General features: G+C 36.0%; 1 protein-coding gene across 4 annotated transcripts in view; it reads right to left on the bottom strand.

Annotated features, from left to right (window-relative positions):
* The window catches only part of LOC115991804 (ABC transporter C family member 13), a 65,740-nt gene extending 59,018 nt beyond the window's left edge, over positions 1-6,722 (bottom strand). For 2 of the 4 annotated variants that reach the window (XM_031115734.1, XM_031115736.1), the window contains exons 1-5: positions 6,446-6,722; positions 5,907-5,947; positions 5,672-5,759; positions 3,966-4,130; positions 3,718-3,849 (exon numbers count right to left, since the gene is read on the bottom strand). In XM_031115734.1, the coding sequence (XP_030971594.1) occupies positions 3,718-3,849; positions 3,966-4,130; positions 5,672-5,759; positions 5,907-5,947; positions 6,446-6,490 (471 nt within the window). In that variant the 5' untranslated portion in view covers positions 6,491-6,722. The remainder of the gene's footprint in view (positions 1-3,717; positions 3,850-3,965; positions 4,131-5,671; positions 5,760-5,906; positions 5,948-6,445) is intronic. The other 2 variants (XM_031115735.1, XM_031115737.1) reach the window with 1 other exon arrangement.
* Positions 6,723-18,830: the final 12,108 nt, after the last annotated feature.

Genomic DNA, 18,830 nt, shown 5'->3' with positions numbered 1-18,830 from the left:
TGGCCAACCTTGATTAATACATTAAGAATCCATAGCTACTCAGAGTATTGGAACTGTGGCTTCTTCTTGTTGTTGGTGATATTCCCCCAAACAAATCACCACCATTACTTGTTAAACCACATTTGCTTTTTTTTTAACTTTCCTCAACTTGGAATCTTGGCACAACCATTGTTCTTCTCTAAAAATACTACTAGGAATCTTGAAGGTTTTCTTCAGATTTGAGATTGGTTTTGAGAAGAAAAGGAAAGAAGCTTAGATTGTTGTATAGGGAAATTGGGAAAGGTCTTTGAGTTGAACATATTGGAATTGGGGATTGGCAGGTGATAGGCAGAAGTAAGCCTAACATGTCTTTGCCAATCCAATGGTACAAAGATGGAAGAAGTCAAAAAAGGCCAATACTTGAACCCTTTGTTGGAGCTGAAATTACATATACATCCACAATTGCAATGTTATACGAGAAAATATATCAGTTTGGGACCTTGAAGGTGAAGGAGGAAGATCGGCCACAATTCTTCAATGGCATCACCTTATTTGGCATCAGTTAGTGATGCGGGAGACGCAAGAAGATTTTTATTTAGTATATTTATGTTTGCAAGCCAATTATATTTTTATATTTTAGGTCCTAGTAGTTTATTAGACTATTAATATTTTAATTTGGAAGTAAGGTTATTTTCGTAATAAGACAATTAGGATTTCCTAGCCAATTAGAACTAGAGTTTAGTAATCCTTTATAAGCAACTTATTGTACTCCTTGAGAAGATAGTTGATATTTTAATGAATGAAAAAATGGTCGTTGGGCTTTTCTTTGGTCTGGTGCTGACTCCAGGTATACCCTAAATACTGACTCCTAGTGATTTCCCCGCTTGGTGCTGACTCCAAGCAAGGCCTAGGTGCTGACTCCTAGGTTATATATTTTATTTTTCCGTTATTTCAGTTTTGTTCTAGTTGTCCTGCGTCAGTTTTGGTATCAGAGCAAACACCAATTTGTTTGAACTTAGAAGCGCAGTCAACCCAGAATTTGGAAAAATCACAAAAAAAAAAAAAAAAATCTAGTGCAATCATTATTTCCTAACCATCGGAATACCAGCCACTATAGTAAACCAGATTTCCCATCCAAGTAGAAAATAACTACAAAACCACTGCAGCAGATCCCTTTTGCACCAGCAACCCACTACGAGCACCTTCCATCCTCGCCTTACGCCACCATGACCTTCTCTTGCTCACTGCCGTTGATCTCAAAGGTAACCCAGTACAGCCCCTTCTGCGTTATTCACTTCCTTTAGCCAAAAAAAAAAAAATGTTACCAACCCATTTTAGAGACAAACCCTTGCCTGACCCATTTGTTAACAAGCCCAAAGCCCACATTTTACAACACCAGTTTTTTTTTTTTTCTTTTTTTTTTTTTTTTTTTTTTTTAATACAAGACCCAGCCCACAAAATCCAAACCTGTCAACCAGCCCAGTTCCAGCAACTATTTGAGAGAATAGTCTTAGAAGCCCATTCCAACGACCTGTCCAGAGAACATCATAGTAGCCCAGGTTCTTGTTCCAACTTCCAACCATTTGATGACACACTATTTTAGAGAATCATGGAAATATTAGAAACACCTTATTTTGATGGTTATGAAACTTATCCACGAGATTTTGTCAACTGGATGAATGGGATGGAGCAATTCTTTGAACAAGCAAATTTTGCAGTTAACAAAAAGGTTAGGTATGCCAAGTTGAAGTTAAGAGGTAAAGCACAAAGGTTTTGGGAGAATCTTGAATATTTCCGCTATATGAAGTATGAACCTGCCATTAGTGTGTGGGAAGATATGAAAGAAAAGCTTTGTGATGAGTATTTGTCACCATACTATCGAGCTAAGTATCTACCCCAATCTCAGTATAGTACTTTTCAAGTTGAAGCAAATAAGATGAATCCTCATCCACATCCCATTTCATGTCCTCAGCGCACTTTTGAATAATCTATCAAGGAATTATCTACCAAGGAATTAAAGGAATTATTTGTAAAGCTCATGAAAAATGTTCAAGACAGGATTGCTCAGATGAAGCAAAAGAAGACTCAAACCGATTCAATTGGGAAACCAAGGGTACTAGATCATAATGAACTTATTGCTACCCCAATAGAAGACAACATTGATGATGATATCTTGGTCGTGGAGAATCCTCCAACAACACCAAAGCCTAATGTTGACACAGATGTACATGCCTCGACAAGTGTTGCTTTAACATGGGTGCAAGGAAATGAATCTATTGAAGAGCAGCAAGGTGAAGAGATGATACCTAAAGAGAGTATTACGTTAGAGGGTGCACATGATGTGAAAGTTGAAGTTGTTGAACATGCTTCTAATCAACCCTCCACAGTCCTTGAAGATCTACATCTTGGTGAAGTCGAAGAGGTTAAAACCACAGTGCTTCCCATGGTTCATAAGGTTCAAGAAGAGATTATACCGATTCTACACATTGATTTTGTTATTCCAAATGAGTTTGATGTGGTGGAATTCAAGGCTTTTCTTTTCCTTGTGCTTCCTAAGGTGATTCCAGACTTGAAGCAAGTGTTACTTGTCAGCATCCTAATCCTCCAACGCTTTAGAACTCGAAGTCGAGTTTTCTCCAACCAAAAAAGAATGATGCGGAAGACGCAAGAAGATTTTTATTTAGTATTATTTATGTTTGCAAGCCAATTGTATTTTTATGTTTTAGGTCCTAATAGTTCATTAGACTATTAATATTTTAATTTGGAAGCAAGGTTATTTTCGTAATAAGACAATTAGGGTTTACTAGCCAATTAAAACGAGGGTTTAATAATCCTTTATAAGCAACCTATTGTACTCCTTGAGAAGATAGTTGATATTTTGATGAATGAAAAAATGGCCGTTGGGCTTTTCTTTGGTCTGGTGCTGACTCCAGCTCTACCCTAAGTGCTGACTCCTAGTGGTTTCCCCGCTTGGTGCTGACTCCAAGCAAGGCCTAGGTGCTAACTCTTAGGTCATATCTTTTTATTTTATTGTTGTTTCAATTTTGTTCTGGTTGTCCTGCGTCAGTTAGGTAATGCAAGATCAGTTATAAATATGTTAGCTAATTAGAACAGGAGATTTTGGAAGCAATATAGTGTTTCAATTTTTAAGAATTGTTCTATTAAGCTTATGTAGAGTCTCTAGTTTGGAGCGGAGCTATCACACATCAGAGCATATTTAGCTATCCATGCACACACTAAAGCTACTCTTTTGTAGACCATTTTTCAGCTAAATGTCTATCTCACCTAGCCCCTATTCATCTATTTCATTTTCAGAATTCTTATAGGTTCATGGTCTTTCATGGGTTGTGCCCTTTTGAGCAATATTAAGAGATAATTTCTAGTTGACAACATCCCACAGCTGGTCATAAAGACACCTCTTTTCATTTGTTTGTGTGTGTATGAGAAGTAAAGAACAATGATGCAAAATACTACAATGAAACCATCCCAGGAGTTTGAAGATTTAAAAAAATTATAACCTTCTTCACCCCAGCAAATAATTTAGTGTATATATTTATATGAGAAGATCAAGGTATGAAACTATGGATTATCTACATTAAGCAATGAGAAGGATATACAATATGCACACATATCTAAAATAGGAATAGGCATTTTATAACAAGAAATGGAAAATTTACCAACAAAAAAAGCCATGCAGACAGTAGAAGGCAAGAAGAACTTTTGAGAGAGAAATAATACCCCCAATGAAGATAACGTTGCTAGGAGATAGATGACGCCCAATATTGGTTTCACAATCCACCAAAAACATAGGATCAAGTTGCAAAATATGTAATGATAGTTGGAAGACTTTGAGAACAGTAAGATAGATGTCTACATATTTGTAAAAACAAGACAGAGAAAACTTTTATAAGCTAATATTTAACAAAATTTAAAATATAAATAAATAAATAAAATGTACCCAACAGCTAGAAGTTAGAAAATCTTACCCAAACTGCAAACTGAGAACATTTGAAAAACCACTCATGATGAACAATGAAGTCTCCATGAAGTGCTTTAATTAAAATTAAAACCACGTCCAAAAGAGACAAGCATGCTCCAAAGGCAGGAAGGAAATGCAAGAACAACCTTTCTAGCATGTTTATCTGAGTAATCTTCCATAGGCATCAGTATACCAAACAAACACTTAAAATGAAATTAAAAGAAAAAATAAACAAACATAACGGAACCCCCTGACTTCCAACTATAAATTAGAATCAACTAAAAAATAAAAAGGATAAATGCTGCACAACTCACAAAGAAACTTGATAGTTAATATATACTTCAGCATAGGTCACATATTGGCATATTGGCATATTGCAAACAAACCCTTTTAAGATACTAAGACGAGACAATAGCCAAAAATACTACAAAGACTAGGTAGTAGAAGCAACAAGGCCCTAGTTAAGACATATACAGCTTCTTAGAATGCACAATAGTATAAAATTTTTCTTTGTTAAATAAGGGTATACAGACCTCTTTGAGTATCTGACTATTCACTTAGGCATGTGCGGTCCCCCAATCCTACACACACTGGGTTATTACAGAGAAGAATCCCATGGGGGTGGCCCCAAGATGCCAACAAGAGGTTTCGAACCCAGAATCTCATGCGGCCTTAGGAACCACTAAGCCAACCCCTTGAGGTTACATAATAGTATATAATTATATAATGAGTTTCTTCTAGAGTAAATAAAAGTATAATGAATAAGTTTTATTTTATGCATTTTTATACTAGTTACATCAAACTTATTAATTGTATGCTTCTAACAAGTAAAACAAACAATAAACAAAAACACTAGTTCTAAGATTAAGATAGAATTTACCAATCTGACACTTAAATCTGAGAAAAGTAGCTAGAAGATGACAAAATTGTTAAGGGAGGAAAGAGATGGAAATTAAAATAATAATAAAAATAAAAATAAAAAACATTGGGAAAATGACTAGTGGATTTTAGAGGGAAAATAACCCAATTGTAAATTAAAAGACAATATCACAGATCAATAGAAGATGGGAAAATGTTTTGTGCCTTTTCTTCATGGTCAAGTTGAATCCATACCCTTATATGCTAAAAGTAATAGATCAACTTGTCAAGTTTGAAATGAGATTTCTTGTTCATCAATTTTATACAAGACTAATTTTTCAAGATAAGAGAAAAAGATGGAATCATATTCTAAAGTGCTTTTTCTTAAAAGCATAAAGGGGGAGATATTTAGCTAGTACTGTAAAGGTAAATATGATTTGAATTGATCAACTTATCAATATTTACATGGCTTAAAAATAAGAAATGTGTGTCAATATGAATGCAAACTCCTAGGGAAGAAAAGAGTAACTGGGACAAATAGAATGAGTGTTTCTAGTCTCTCTTATCTTGTGTGTGTATGTGAGAGTGTTTATGCAAAGAAATTCCCAATAAAAACTTAACAAAGTAACCAATGAGATATCAAGCAAAGGAGTAAAATCGAGAGAATATAACCGGTGTGACAATCATTGAACTTTCCATATTTCTTTCCTTTTTCTTACATTCTCAACACAACTAATCAGAGCCTAAATGAGATAAAGGAACAAAAATAAAAAATAAAACTAGGAAACTTCAACTCAACATAGATTATGGTTTTGTTTGCGCTCTAAGCAACCAAATATATAACTTAGAACCTACCCTCCGGCTTCTTGGGGGACTCCTGTGAGTAATTCCAATTATAGAAATCATAACAAGAGTTATGGCATTCACCCCGAAACCTAAAACCGTATAAATCATTAAGGAAAAGCAATTTTAGATCCGTTGAAACAATAACTGTGTGTTTCTGTATTAAAAAATTAAATTAAATTAAAATTAAAATTAAACCAACTAAACAATAATGACTAAACCAATGTAATAGCTATAAGAAGGATATATGTTGTTGAAACACTTGGATAACCGATTTCCATCCCATACCTGAAAATTAAAAAGGAAAATTCCAAGATTAAATGATGAGAATCAAAATCAATCTCTTATATTTACAATTCAAAATTTCAATTAATTTTTTTATGCAAAATGCTTAAGCCAACAAAATTGATTTAGCATCAGTGGTGCTCAAATTTCACATACTGAATTTAAAAATCAAAACTCTGAAGAAGTAGAACTTCATCCCCAAGTCCTTTAAGCAACAAAAGACAAAAAACCAGAAAATTTAACAAAATGAATTAAGAGAAAAGAAAGTTTTTCTGCGTTTGTTTCAGCTTATTTTAAATGCTACATTTTGACGAAGCTTAATTATAGGGGATTGTGACAGTCTATTTATTTCCCGAAAACCAAACAAAGCAGAGCAAAAGGGAGGAAAAGTAGAAAAGAAAGCGAGTGTACGAAATTCCAAATCGCGAAAGGGAAAGGATGATGAGAACTCAGAAATTAGACAGAGAAAGAGACAGAGAGAGAGAGAGAGAAAAAGCATACGGATGGAGAATTAGGGCAAATTAGATTCATGAGGAAGTCGTCCATGGTGACCGATGATGATTGGTGAGGCTTCTCCAAACTCAGAGACTGAAAGAGAGCGCGCTACTGACCGACTGCCTGCCTTCCTTTTCCTCAAATATTCAACGTCTTCTTCTCTAAAAAAATTTAGAGCCGTTTGGTTTTTTCTTTTTTTACATCACTCGTACTACTCATCCCTGGCTCAATTTTCGCCCTTCTTCACTCGTAACTTATGCTTAAATTACTCCAACTCCCTACTCCCTACTCTCCACCCGTTTGACACCGTCACTTAGAGACTATATGTTTGTTTAAGCGTAAAATATTTTTCGAGTGTAAAATATTTTCAGATAAAAATATTTTCAAGAAATGAAAATATTTTCAAGTATTTGGTTTCATTTCAAAAAATGCTTTGAAAAATATTTTCTAATGTTTGATTGTATTCTTGAAAATACTATAGAAAATACACTTTTTACTTATTGGTCACATTTTCTCAGCTTCCAAACAAATATATAATATCATTTCTCAATAGATAAACACAAAAGAAAAAAAACCCAACAAAAAAAATTCATCAAATCCGACAGTCGAGGGAAAGAGAGATAGATCAGCGGTCGAGAACGATGGCAAGAACGGCGACGCCAATGAGCTTTGGGTCAAGAACGAGATCAGTTTTGGGTGGATCGGTCTTGAGTGGTGATGATCTAGGCGGTACTGGGGTGCGACGATCTCATCGGTGCTGGGGTGTGACTCGTCAGTGCTTGGATGTGCGATCGGAGCTCTCACCTGTGCTTGGATGTGCAATCGGAGCTCTTGCTATTTCTCTCTCTTTTCTATTTTCCTAGGGTGGAAATCAATTGAAGGTAAAATACAAGTGTAAAATATTTTATAGGGTTTTGGGGCATGATTTACAGTCAACGGAAATCATTTTCCATTTGACTAAATTTTCCGAGACAACCCAAACACGCCCAGTGGTGTAAAATATTTTCCGAAAACTTTTTACGTCGAAACAAACGCAACCTTAGTTATGTTTTCAACCAAAAAACTAAAAAAACTAGGACTCACACGCTGACCCAATGCCATTTCCTTCTTCTTTTTTTCAACTCTGATCTTTCTCTGCCTCTCATCCTTCACTCACTCACTCACTCCATGGTCATCGACATAGGAAGTGAGCTCTCCTGGCTTCATTGCAACAAAACTCCAAACTTTCCCACCACTTTCGACCCGATCCGATCTACCTCTTACTCTCTAATATCGTGTTCCTCACCCACATGCATGACCCAGACCCAAGATTTCCCGATACCCACTTCATGCGACAAAACACTCACGAACCCAGCCATTGTTAGCAAATCAAGGACCTGCGCGCTACTGATCGCTGTCACCCAGAGCGTCGTCGATCCACTGTCACCCAGTGCGCTGCCGATCCCCATCGTACCTCGTGCGCATCGTCATTTCCTTTTTCTTCTTCTTCTTCTCTTTTCTTTTGTATGGATATTGGATTTTTTATTTTTTATTTTTTATTTTTGATTTTTGATTTTTGATTTTTGATTATGGATTTTGGATTTCCTTAAGGGATTATGGATTTTGATGTTAAATTGAAGGTTGATGTTGCATTTTCGGATGAATGTATGATGTTGGTTTTGGATATGAAGCCGTGTGAAAAAAAAAAAAAAAAAAAAAAAAAAAGACGACCAGACCAGACTAGACCCAGCGTGAAAGGGAAAAGAAAAAAAGAAGAAGAAGACCAGTGTGAAAGGAAAAAGGAAAAAAGAAAAGAAGAAGAAGAAGACCCAAACTCACCGAAACCAATGAAAAAAAAAAAAAAAAGTTACGACTGACCTCTTACTGGTGGGTCCTTTGGTGTTTGTTTAATTACCAAAATACCATTGGAGATTCAGTTTTGGAGACTAAAAACACCTAAATGTGTTTTCAGTTCCTATAACTTATCACTAAAAAATCAGAGAATTAAGCGATAGAAACAAAAATTGGAAACAAAAACCAAACAGACTTGTTTATGAAGATGGTCTTAAAATCATGGCATTTCAAGAAGATGGAAAGCCTTGTTATGAAGGAAAATCATCTTATGGTCATATATGGTGGGATATTTGTAATTGTGCTAATTGCCAAGAAGAAGAAGCTTTTGAAGAAGATTATTCTAGAAGAAAGAAAAAAATCTTCCCAGCAGACACTCAAAGAAAGATATGAGCAAGAGATCTAGAAGTTGATCTTCTTGGGGAACCCTCTAGAAAGTTTGATTATTACATTCTTTATTCTAAAACCAGAAAGCAAAAAACCCTTCCTCCCCACCATGTGCAGAAAATCATGATCTGAAACCTGCATTAATTCCATATTACCAAAAAGACCTTCCCCAAATATCAAAATACCAATCCTTTTCTACCAACCAAACTCAAACAAAAAACCCTTTACCTTATTATATATTTTATCATACTTTAACTTCCTACTCACAGAATTTTCCTCCTCTTGAAAGTTTTGATCATCCCCAAACCAAAATAAAACATGTTTGGAAAATCAAAAATCATGTTGGAACCAATCCAGATGGAACCAAGAAACAGGTCTCTTCAGCAGAAGCAGCTTTAAACTGGTAAGCAGAAAATGTTGTGGCACAAAACTAAGTTCTTTCAAAGATTCTTGATAATCAACAAAAGATGGCTGAGGTTGTTACTCATACCTTCTCATCCTCAAATTCTCTTATTGAAGATTTGAAGAAGAAAATCAAGATGGTTGAACAAAAGTTAGCAACAATTGCTTCCATAGTCAAAGACTTGTCTGTCTCTTTTCCTCTTATTGGACAAAAAGAAAAAGAAAGAAAAAAGTTGTTACAACAAATTCAATCCATGAAAGGTTCACAGAAGGAAGCCACTCAGATTCTCCCGATGCATGTTTATACACCCTACCAACCTCGACAATCACTATCTAAAGACTTGTCCATGCCCTTGACCTCACCATTTACACCAACTTCTCTCTACCAAAACCTACAACCACTAGTCATGACACACCCTAATCATAACCCTTTTAAACCAAGTGGAATTTTCCCTGGCATAACATATTCAATTCCATCTTAACCAAAACCACAGGTTAACCCACAAAATGAATCTTTTCCTATGAAAAAAGACAAAGAACCAGTATACCAACCCCTAGATCCAACTGTAGGTGCTTCTTCAAGACCTCCATATATGAATATATTGGCTGTGGACCTTGACCCCCCAAACCCAATTTCATCATTTCTTAAAACCCTCATTCTTGAAGATTTGGGAGAACCTTTTGTGCTCCCAATAATTGAGGACTCTAATCTAGACTTGTCTAACCTTGGGCTACAAGAAGTGTTTATGGCGAATAATGAGCCAAAGGTAGAAGAAGAAGATAATGTTCTTCGCCCTAAAAAGCCTCACCTCCACCACCACCACCAATCTTTCCTCCAACACCCTTTATTCCTGAATATCAAACAAGATTGACTTACTCATTAACCACAGACTCAAAACATTTGTTCACTCTCGATAATGTTCCTCCTTCCAGATGGCATGATGAGTTCTTTAATATGTATTCTCAGTGCATAGCTGAACTCTAAGCTCCAAATGCCATTGTTTCCCAGATTATTGTCAAATTTGTTGCAAGGATCATATGAAGATTACGAGAATGGTGGATCAATCTAGGAGAATATAGGTAAAGACAGGCAGCTCAATACAACACACTAGAAGACTTCTTCATGATTGTTTATAATGAATTTCTTGGCTCGGTGACCCATTATACGAATGTAGCACGAGAAGAATTCTTGTTGATGAAATGTTACTCATTTGAAAGGAAAGATTTGGAGAAACATTTTGACAGAATGTCAAGGAAATACTACTCTTTTAATGGTATGGATGATGTCAATGCCAAGCATACATTTCTCAACTCCCTCCCAGAACCATTGGGAGATGAAACACTCCATATGATGAATTTCCAAAAAATAACTCTGCAGCAAGCTTCCTTGGGTGAAATTTATCAGCATATGCTCATTGCCCTAGAAAAACTATGCAATCAAAGAAAATTTCTTTCAGAAATTGACAAGATTCATAGCAAACTTAAAGACAATTGCAAAAGGAATGACTTGCAAATAAAGTGCTATGAGAAAAATTGTGTTTGTCCAACAAAGAGAAGAGATCATTTCACTAAGTATTCTTGGAAGAAAAGACATTATGTGGGACAAAAGAAAAAAACTTTTAGGAAGAAAAAATGGAAGTTTCTTAGAAGAAAGCAATTTAAAGGAAAAACTTTAAAAATCTGTTTTGTATGTAGAAGATCAAGTCATTTTGTGAAAAATTGTCCAAAAAAGGAAAAAGCAGCAAAGCTTTTTGTACAAGCTCAGATCCATGCAGATGATACTCCCTTCTCGGATGTGGAATCACTCTTTTCGCTAGATGATGACTACTCTCCCCAAGCTTTGGTAGTTTTGGCCTATTTTACTTCAGGAGATAATTCAAACTTAAACAATGACTCAGACCCAGAGATCCAAACAAGAGTGCTAAAAGAGAGCACTCTTGTTTGGCAAGGGGAATTTATCATCTGCAAGAAAACGATTAAGACCTTGATAATTGAGGGGCTGTTTGGATTTGCTGTTTCCATAACTCATAACTCTGTTTCCATCACCCATAACTCAAAATATGTGGGTTCCATGAAAAAAAAACTCTGTTTGGATTTGTTTTTAGTTTTTGTTTCCATCACTCAATTCTCTGATTTTTGAGCGATAAATTATAGAAACTGAAAACACATTTTAGGTGGATTGGGTTTCAAAAACTCAGTTTTCAATAGCATTTTGGTAAATATTCTGCCCTGTTGTTAGTTGCCTTGAAGTTCAACTTGACTGCCAATGGTATGTGGGATCCATCATGGGTTATCAAAAGTAATCCTATTTTATTTCCATATTGGTTCATAGCTCCATCAACATACATCTTCTATGTCCCTAGCTCGATATCCAAAATATCCTCATCTAGAAATCTTATTTACCATTTTCTCCTTCTAAAGGGTTCTCGACACAAAAATCTAAAATTGCGCTTCCTTTGATGATTTTTCTAACCACATACTTTAAATCGAATTCTGCCAATAGAATCAACCATCTCGATAACCTTCCACTTAGGGCGAGCTTATCAAACAAATACTTCATCAGGTCCATTCTAGCTACTATCCATAGCTGGAAAGGTAGGATGATATGTCTCAATTTCTACACAGCCCACACGAGAGCAAAACATGACTTTTGTATGGGTGTGTATCTAGTCTCATAATCATGGAACCTCTTACTCAAGTAGTATACATCTCTCTCATTTTTGTTAGCATCATCTTATGCAAGCACACTTCCAATCGCATTCTCTATGATCAAGAGGTAAAGTAGTAGTGGATTTCCATGCCTCAGGGCACTAAGATGGGTGGATGGAGAAGGTATTCCTTGATAAGGTCAAAAGCTTTCTGACACTCATCATTTCATGTATGAGGTTCATTCTTCCTTAAGAGCATAGAGATGGGCTTACAAGTAGAGGTGAGTTTGCAATGAATAGCTAATGTAATGTAATCATCCTAAGAATCCTCTTATCTCTTTCTCATTCTTGGGTGGAGGCATATCCAATATGGCCTTGATCTTTGATGGGTCAACCTCTATCCCTCTATCACTTACCAAAAAGCCTAGCAATTTCCCGGCAGTCATTCCAAAGGTGCATTTTTGTTGGTTCAATTTTAGTCTATACTCCTTGATCCTCTTAAAGAATTTCCTCAAATTTGTTGTGTGGCCTTCTCTATCTTTGGACTTCACAATCATGTCATCAACATGTACCTCAACTTCATTATGCATTGTGTCATGTAACAAGATTGTAGCCATTCTTTGGTAAGTTACACCCGAATTCTTTATAAAGCCTTGTTTAGGTCCTTCAAATCCACATACATCCTTTCTTTTCCATCCTTCTTGGGTACAAGCACAACATTGGCTATCCAATCGGCTTGGTGCATAGGTTTGATGAACCCTACTTTCAACTGTTTTTCACCTCTTTTTTGATCTTAAGGAGCCATTCAGTTCTCATCTGCCTCATTTTTTGCTTAACAAGCACTATATGAGAATGGGTATCAATGTGGTGTTGAGCTACCTCGAGATCAATGCTAGACATATCTTCATAAGACCATGCAAACACCTCTTAGAATTCTGTGAGTAAGTCTTAGAGATCATTTCTTTCTTCTTTATTTAGGGTAGAGCCAATTTTAATTAAGCGTGGATTCTCATCATTGCCTAAATTAAGAGTTTCAAAAGTTGGTTTCACAAGTTCAATTTTCTTTTCCAATTTTTTATTAATTTCATTTTCAAATTCCTTAGAATCATTTAAATGCATAATTTCAATATTATAAGATACATTAAAATAAGCCAAATCAGAATTCATCTTATTAAAAAAGTTAAAAAGTGGATTTAAACTTGCATTACAAAATTTCTTTCCCATATTCTTGAAAAACCCAACCCAAGTCCAATTGATAAGTTGCCCCACAGCAGGCGTGATGAATTATGTCCTTCTTTCTCCTTAGGCAGCGCCTCCTTCTTCTTTGTCCTCTTCCTTGAAGAGAGTCTGCAGCTCCACGAACCAGTCTTCATTCTTCAAGGGCTCCCAAACACATAGGGCTTTAGTTATATCCCATGAGATTTTCTCGTTGTTGGAAGGGATATCATCGTCCTTGTCAAAAGACCAGTCACAATCATCCTCACTCCAATAGCTAGTCACCCCGTTGTCCTTTTCCTCCTCCTCATCTCTATCTTGTGCTAAGACAAAGTATTGGTCATCGTCACAGCGCTGGTCCATGTCACGTTCAATTACAAAGTAAGTGGAAGTAATCTAGGTCGTCCCAATTGTTGGGGTCCAATTTGACCAATCATGATCTTTCCACAACTCTGCGTTTCCCATTTCAAAAAAGTCATTGACGTTGGGCCCTTATGAATGTCTATGGCCTGGGAGCGCTTCTTAGTTCTGGTTGAAGCCCTGGTTGAAGAAAGCGGGCCTTCCCTCCAATCATCACATGATCCATATCCTCTTGAGTCATATGGTTAGACATGCATGTGGAAAAGCTAGGAGAGGCCATCAAAGCATTAACGCCTGTCCCCAAAAAAAGGTTCTTTTTTATTAACTTAGATTTTTTTAGAAAATATTTAAGTCTATTTTAATGAAGGCCCATTTACAAAAACCACTCTCATTCCTCTCATGAACCTTGCCCCTTGTTTCATTGGGCTTTAGTCCATGTACAATGAAGCTCTCGTTTTACTCTTGTGGGCTTTCATTAGAATGTGCTTAGAGATTTTCAACTCTTTGTCTCAAATCTGGCTTACAATGTATCTATCACCTTTGGGAACTTCCTTTTTCCATTTATTATCATCATTCTCACTCTTTTTTTTTTTTTCTTTTTTTGGAAATAGCCTTCTAGCTAGAATACATTGTAGCCTTCCTTTCAAAGCTCATGAATTTCTCGTCATTTTCGACCTAGGCATGGAACAAGGAGGCCTAAGATTAGGGAATTTCATATTGACTTTGTAGGATGTTGGATGCTAAGTCCATAGCATATTTGTTACCTTAGGCCCAAGGTTCTCCTTTTTAAAAGGCCTTTTGATTTGGGCTTATGATAGCAACTAGGCTATGGTCTTATGAACCTTTAAGATATACCTTTGGACTTTGGTATAAGCCTCTTACATGCGAGAACTTCTTTTCTTTTATCCCAACATCTTATACCATAACTTTTGTGTCATCTTCAAATTTTTTTTTTACATCTTTTATTTTTCCTTTAAAATTAGGTAAACACAAGATATATGGTTGAGCAAATAGGAGATATAAGGGGTACCCTCTTATTGATAGGATTTAGAATCTCTCTAAGTCTGGGTAACCTCCCTAGAGCTAAAAGTATAGATTAGTAAGTCACTCATGACTAGGTGGGCCATGATTCCAACCTTGGGCCTAAATGGACTGTTGTGGATTGGTGGCAAGTTGTTAATGTACTCAAAATCCATCATAGGCAATGGCATAGATTATGAGTTGGTGGGATGAATTCCGAAAGACTTTGGACTGAATGAAGCGTACTCATCTTCCCACTCATCACCAACCAAGGTGAAAGGGACAAAAGAACCAAGTGTATGCAAACAAATATTTAACAAGCTTTTATCAAGATTAAGAAATAAGACACATTGGAATCAAACTCTCTATCCCCAGTGGAGTCACCACTGTGGGTGCAATGGGAGGGTAGTACGCCTCAACCGAGTGCACCGTAGAGGAGAAGAGAAGTTGGAGTTGCCACCTAAATTAGGTCTAGGAACCATATATATATAGCACTCTTACGTGGAAGGACTAATCTTACTATCAGAGTATGGGTTCGGAGTTTAGGTATGGCTTGGGAAGGTGCTAGGCACCCAAAACCGCCAACCCGTAGGTCGGTTTCTACTCATTGTATTTTACGTCTTAATTTTGTTAAAGGCAAGTTCAACATTCATCATTCTAAACTCACACACTTGCTAACATGCATCTAGCATACAACATGACATTTCATCCCAAACCCTAGCATACATCTATCATGGCATTGCATCACATTACATCCAAGGTAGAAACATGTATAAATAAAATCAAGGCACAAACATTGGCATGGTAAGATCAAAACAAAATGTTCAAATATCCTAATCAAAGAATTTACAAATATTATTCATGTTCATCAAAGTAATAGCAAGATTATATCTTAAACAAATGCATTTTTATATGAATGTATGCCTTACCTTGCTGCATCACAGCACCTATGCATCAATGCATAGTCATGTTATATGCATGTTTATGGCACATCAAAGAAAGAATTGAAAAGAAACCCTAATCTAACAAGTTAAGAACAAATAAACAGAGAAACAGAGACTTCTAAGTATAAAATAGGACAAGGCAAAGGCATGTTAAATAAATAAAGCAGAGAAAAGAAGCAAACAAGGTCCAAATTAGGGTTTTGGGCAAAAGAATGCATGCACATACATAGAGCATGCATGTGCAACTCAGTTGTATATTTACGCATACTTGGCGTATACATGTGCATGCAAAAGGCATGTGTATGAATACTCACCCTAAACCCTGAAATAGAGCAGAAACAAAATCTAACAACCTAGCATGCTTGAAATGATAAGGTGAAGAAAACCTAAGCTAAGCAAACATATTACAACTAAACTAAACAAGAAAAACAAGAATCAAAATAAGAAAAAGCTAAGAAAAGAGAAAAAAAAAATTTAGAACTTATACCTCAAAAACACAAAGCTCCTTAGCTTGATTTTGATCGTTCCTCTTAGTCAAATTTTTTCACAATCAAATACAAAAGTGATTAGTAAGCTTGAAACTCGAAAATCAAGGCTAGAAAAGGCCTTAATTAGAAAAACATTGACTTGAGGATATTTTGTGAAAAACTCCCTCTTTAATTCATTATTTCTAGTGAATCTTGTGTTTTCCCTTAGGATTTTTTTATGTGTTTTGAAAAGCTACTATGTATGGCTTTATATAGTTGAAAAATGGGTGTTTGGAACGGCTCCTAGATGATGTGGGATTCATTCCAAACCTTACACTTAATGTTGAAAAACTTGTCTTTCGTAAATTCTGAAACCCAAACATATGTGTGTAGGCCCGTGTATGCGTACGCATGCATTAGACATGTGTACACAACTTTGGGACATGCGTGCGCATACATGTGTATGTGTATGCGTATGCATGCCCGAAGGTTTATTGGCCTTAATTTTTCAAAAATAGATTTATTTAGTTCATAAAAAAGTTATTTTTTTCCAAGACACTTTCCTCAAGTCAATTTCAATCTGATTGAGCCTTAAACCAACCATGGACTTTAGAATTCCAACATCATTAGCGAATGGAGGCCCGAGTTGTAAGGGGGACAAAATGCAGTGTCTACATTTACCAAGGCCCATCAAAGAAGGTTTAAAATGCAGTGTCTACATTTACTATTGCCTAAAGCTCTTAGAGACGTCATTAACTAGTTTGGTCGTTATCAATTTGAAGACTTTTTTTCTGGCACCTAATTTGCAGACTCAAGAGGGCATAATCCTTCGTGTGCCAAGACCTTTTCCTTATAAGGATGATTACTTTGTTCCATGGAACTATGATGTGAGTATGATTTCTACCCGTAGTAGGCAAGAAGAAGTCTCCAGCATAAATTTCAATTTTGGCTTTGTTATTGACTTCTGAAGTCCACCATGAGGCACTTTTGAGGGTGTTGAAAGAAACACGTCCCTACCAGTATTACCAATTCCTCCTTTAAGAGTATGAACATGCATTTGATTTGTATGATGAGCATGATATGATTAATGTACATAATGAATATGTGTCATGATGCTATGCTTAATTGATTGAGTATACTTGATTAACTGCTTTGTTAATGCCACTGCCTTTTGATATACTTACTAAACAAAATGAATATGTGTCATGATGCTATGCTTGATTATTTGAGTATACTTGATTAAATGCTTAATTATTTGAGTATACTTGATTAAATGCATGTTAGGATAGGCTGTGTGTGTGTGTGTGTGTGTGTGTGTGTGTGTAGAATATTTTATTAAAAGACCCTTTGATGGGATTAGGATTTGGAACACAATAAGTGAAGGCTGACCTACAAGTCGGGTGTGGTTGGGTGTCTAGCACTTTCTTATCCCCATACCTAAACTCTGAATACACACTCTGGTAAGATCAGTCCTTCACATAAGGGCACTATATATATAGTTCCTAGCCTAATCTAGGTGGCGACTTCATTTTCACTCTCCGTCCGATCCACTTTTGGTTGAAGTGTACTTCCCATGAGAAAACCACTCGTCATGAGTGCTTGTGCCCACACCAAGTATAGAAGAAATATGCATGTGCACATTGAACAATAGCCAAAATCACCAAAATTATTGAGGTTGTCCATACTATTCATAACAAGAAATAAATTATAAGGGGAAATTAAAGTATACTCACTTGTGGTTTGGCCCGTTTTCACTTTGCCTACCCGTGGTTTAAAACATAACACTTTGCCCACCTGAACTTCAATCTGTTTGCTCTCCACTATCCACCTTACCCTCAAATGTTAGGAAAACACCCTTTTATTAAAAATAAGAACATAACACAAATCATAAACACGAACCATTGAATCTTTTCCTTACGAGCTCTAGAAACACGAAAAACCCTTGTATTGAGCTGCGGTTTTGATTTTTCTAATTGTGGTGCATAACACTTTCATGTGAGGGTGAGGTTTTGACTTTGGGTTGTCTTAAGGCATTGAATATTCGAAGATACATCATCACCAGGTGCAAAATTTCTGCTTTGTGTGGGTTGGGATTTCAACTTTTGATGGTAGCTTTGATTCACGGGAAATTTGATTCTTACAAAGTTGATAAGTGATGTCTTCTTCGAGTGGAAATTACTTAGGTTCAAGTAGGTATATGTGTACATATGAGACTTATGTGTTGAGAACAAGTCTAACAGTGGATAATTTTGGGATAAGGTTTCTAGGTTGTAGCCAATATAAGGTAAGTATAGTTTTTACTTATTTTAGTTGACTCAAGTGAGTTTGGAATGTAATGTGTTCAATTCAATTTATGAATAGGTTGGTCCTAAGTGCCATTTCTTTCAATGGATTGATAATCCCACTTGTATGCGTGAGAATGAAACTGCCCAATTGGTGCAACAAAAGCTAGATTTACTACGAAGTGAGCTGTAATTTGCAAATGAAAGGAAAAGAGTAGCTATCTTGAAAGCAGCAGAAGCTACCCAAATGGTAGAAATTGCTCATGAAAGGGTAGCAAAAACCACTGAGAAGGAGAGAAAGTTTAGAGCTTTCTCTGTTAAAGCCAAGGAAATAGCAATGAGAGCTTTAGAGTAAGAGAGAAAGTGCAAAATTGCATTAATTTTATCATGGTTTTTTTTTTTTTTTTTTGGTTATGTTGTTTTCATGTTTTGGCTCAAGTGAGAATGTTAGAATGATGAGATTAAGTTTGCTTGGTGAGTTGTAATATATAACTAGGTCCTCAATTGTATTGTAATAGAACTATGTAAGATGGTAGATTTTGTTGGCTTGAAGCCTCTAGATAATATAAGCTTTTTAAAGATAAAGTGCTATTTATATTAGATGTTGTTGGTGTTTTTATTGGCAACTTGTGACTTGTTGTTTGGTTGGATGCTGTAAGTTGTGTTGGTTTGTGCATAAAGTGCATTTGGTGAAGATAATTGTGTTGAAAGTGAATTGTTTAAAGTTTAAAATGCATTGTGTAAAGTGTTAGTGTTGAAATTGCATGACAACCATTTGTCAACTTACAAGAAAAGACAACAAATGCACATATAAACTTGCTACTCAACACATAAGA

The sequence above is a fragment of the Quercus lobata genome, chromosome 5 (assembly GCF_001633185.2).
Source record: "Quercus lobata isolate SW786 chromosome 5, ValleyOak3.0 Primary Assembly, whole genome shotgun sequence".
Lineage (NCBI taxonomy): Eukaryota > Viridiplantae > Streptophyta > Magnoliopsida > Fagales > Fagaceae > Quercus > Quercus lobata.
Note: the sequence above shows the minus strand (reverse complement) of the source record. Positions and strands in the feature narration are given on the sequence as shown.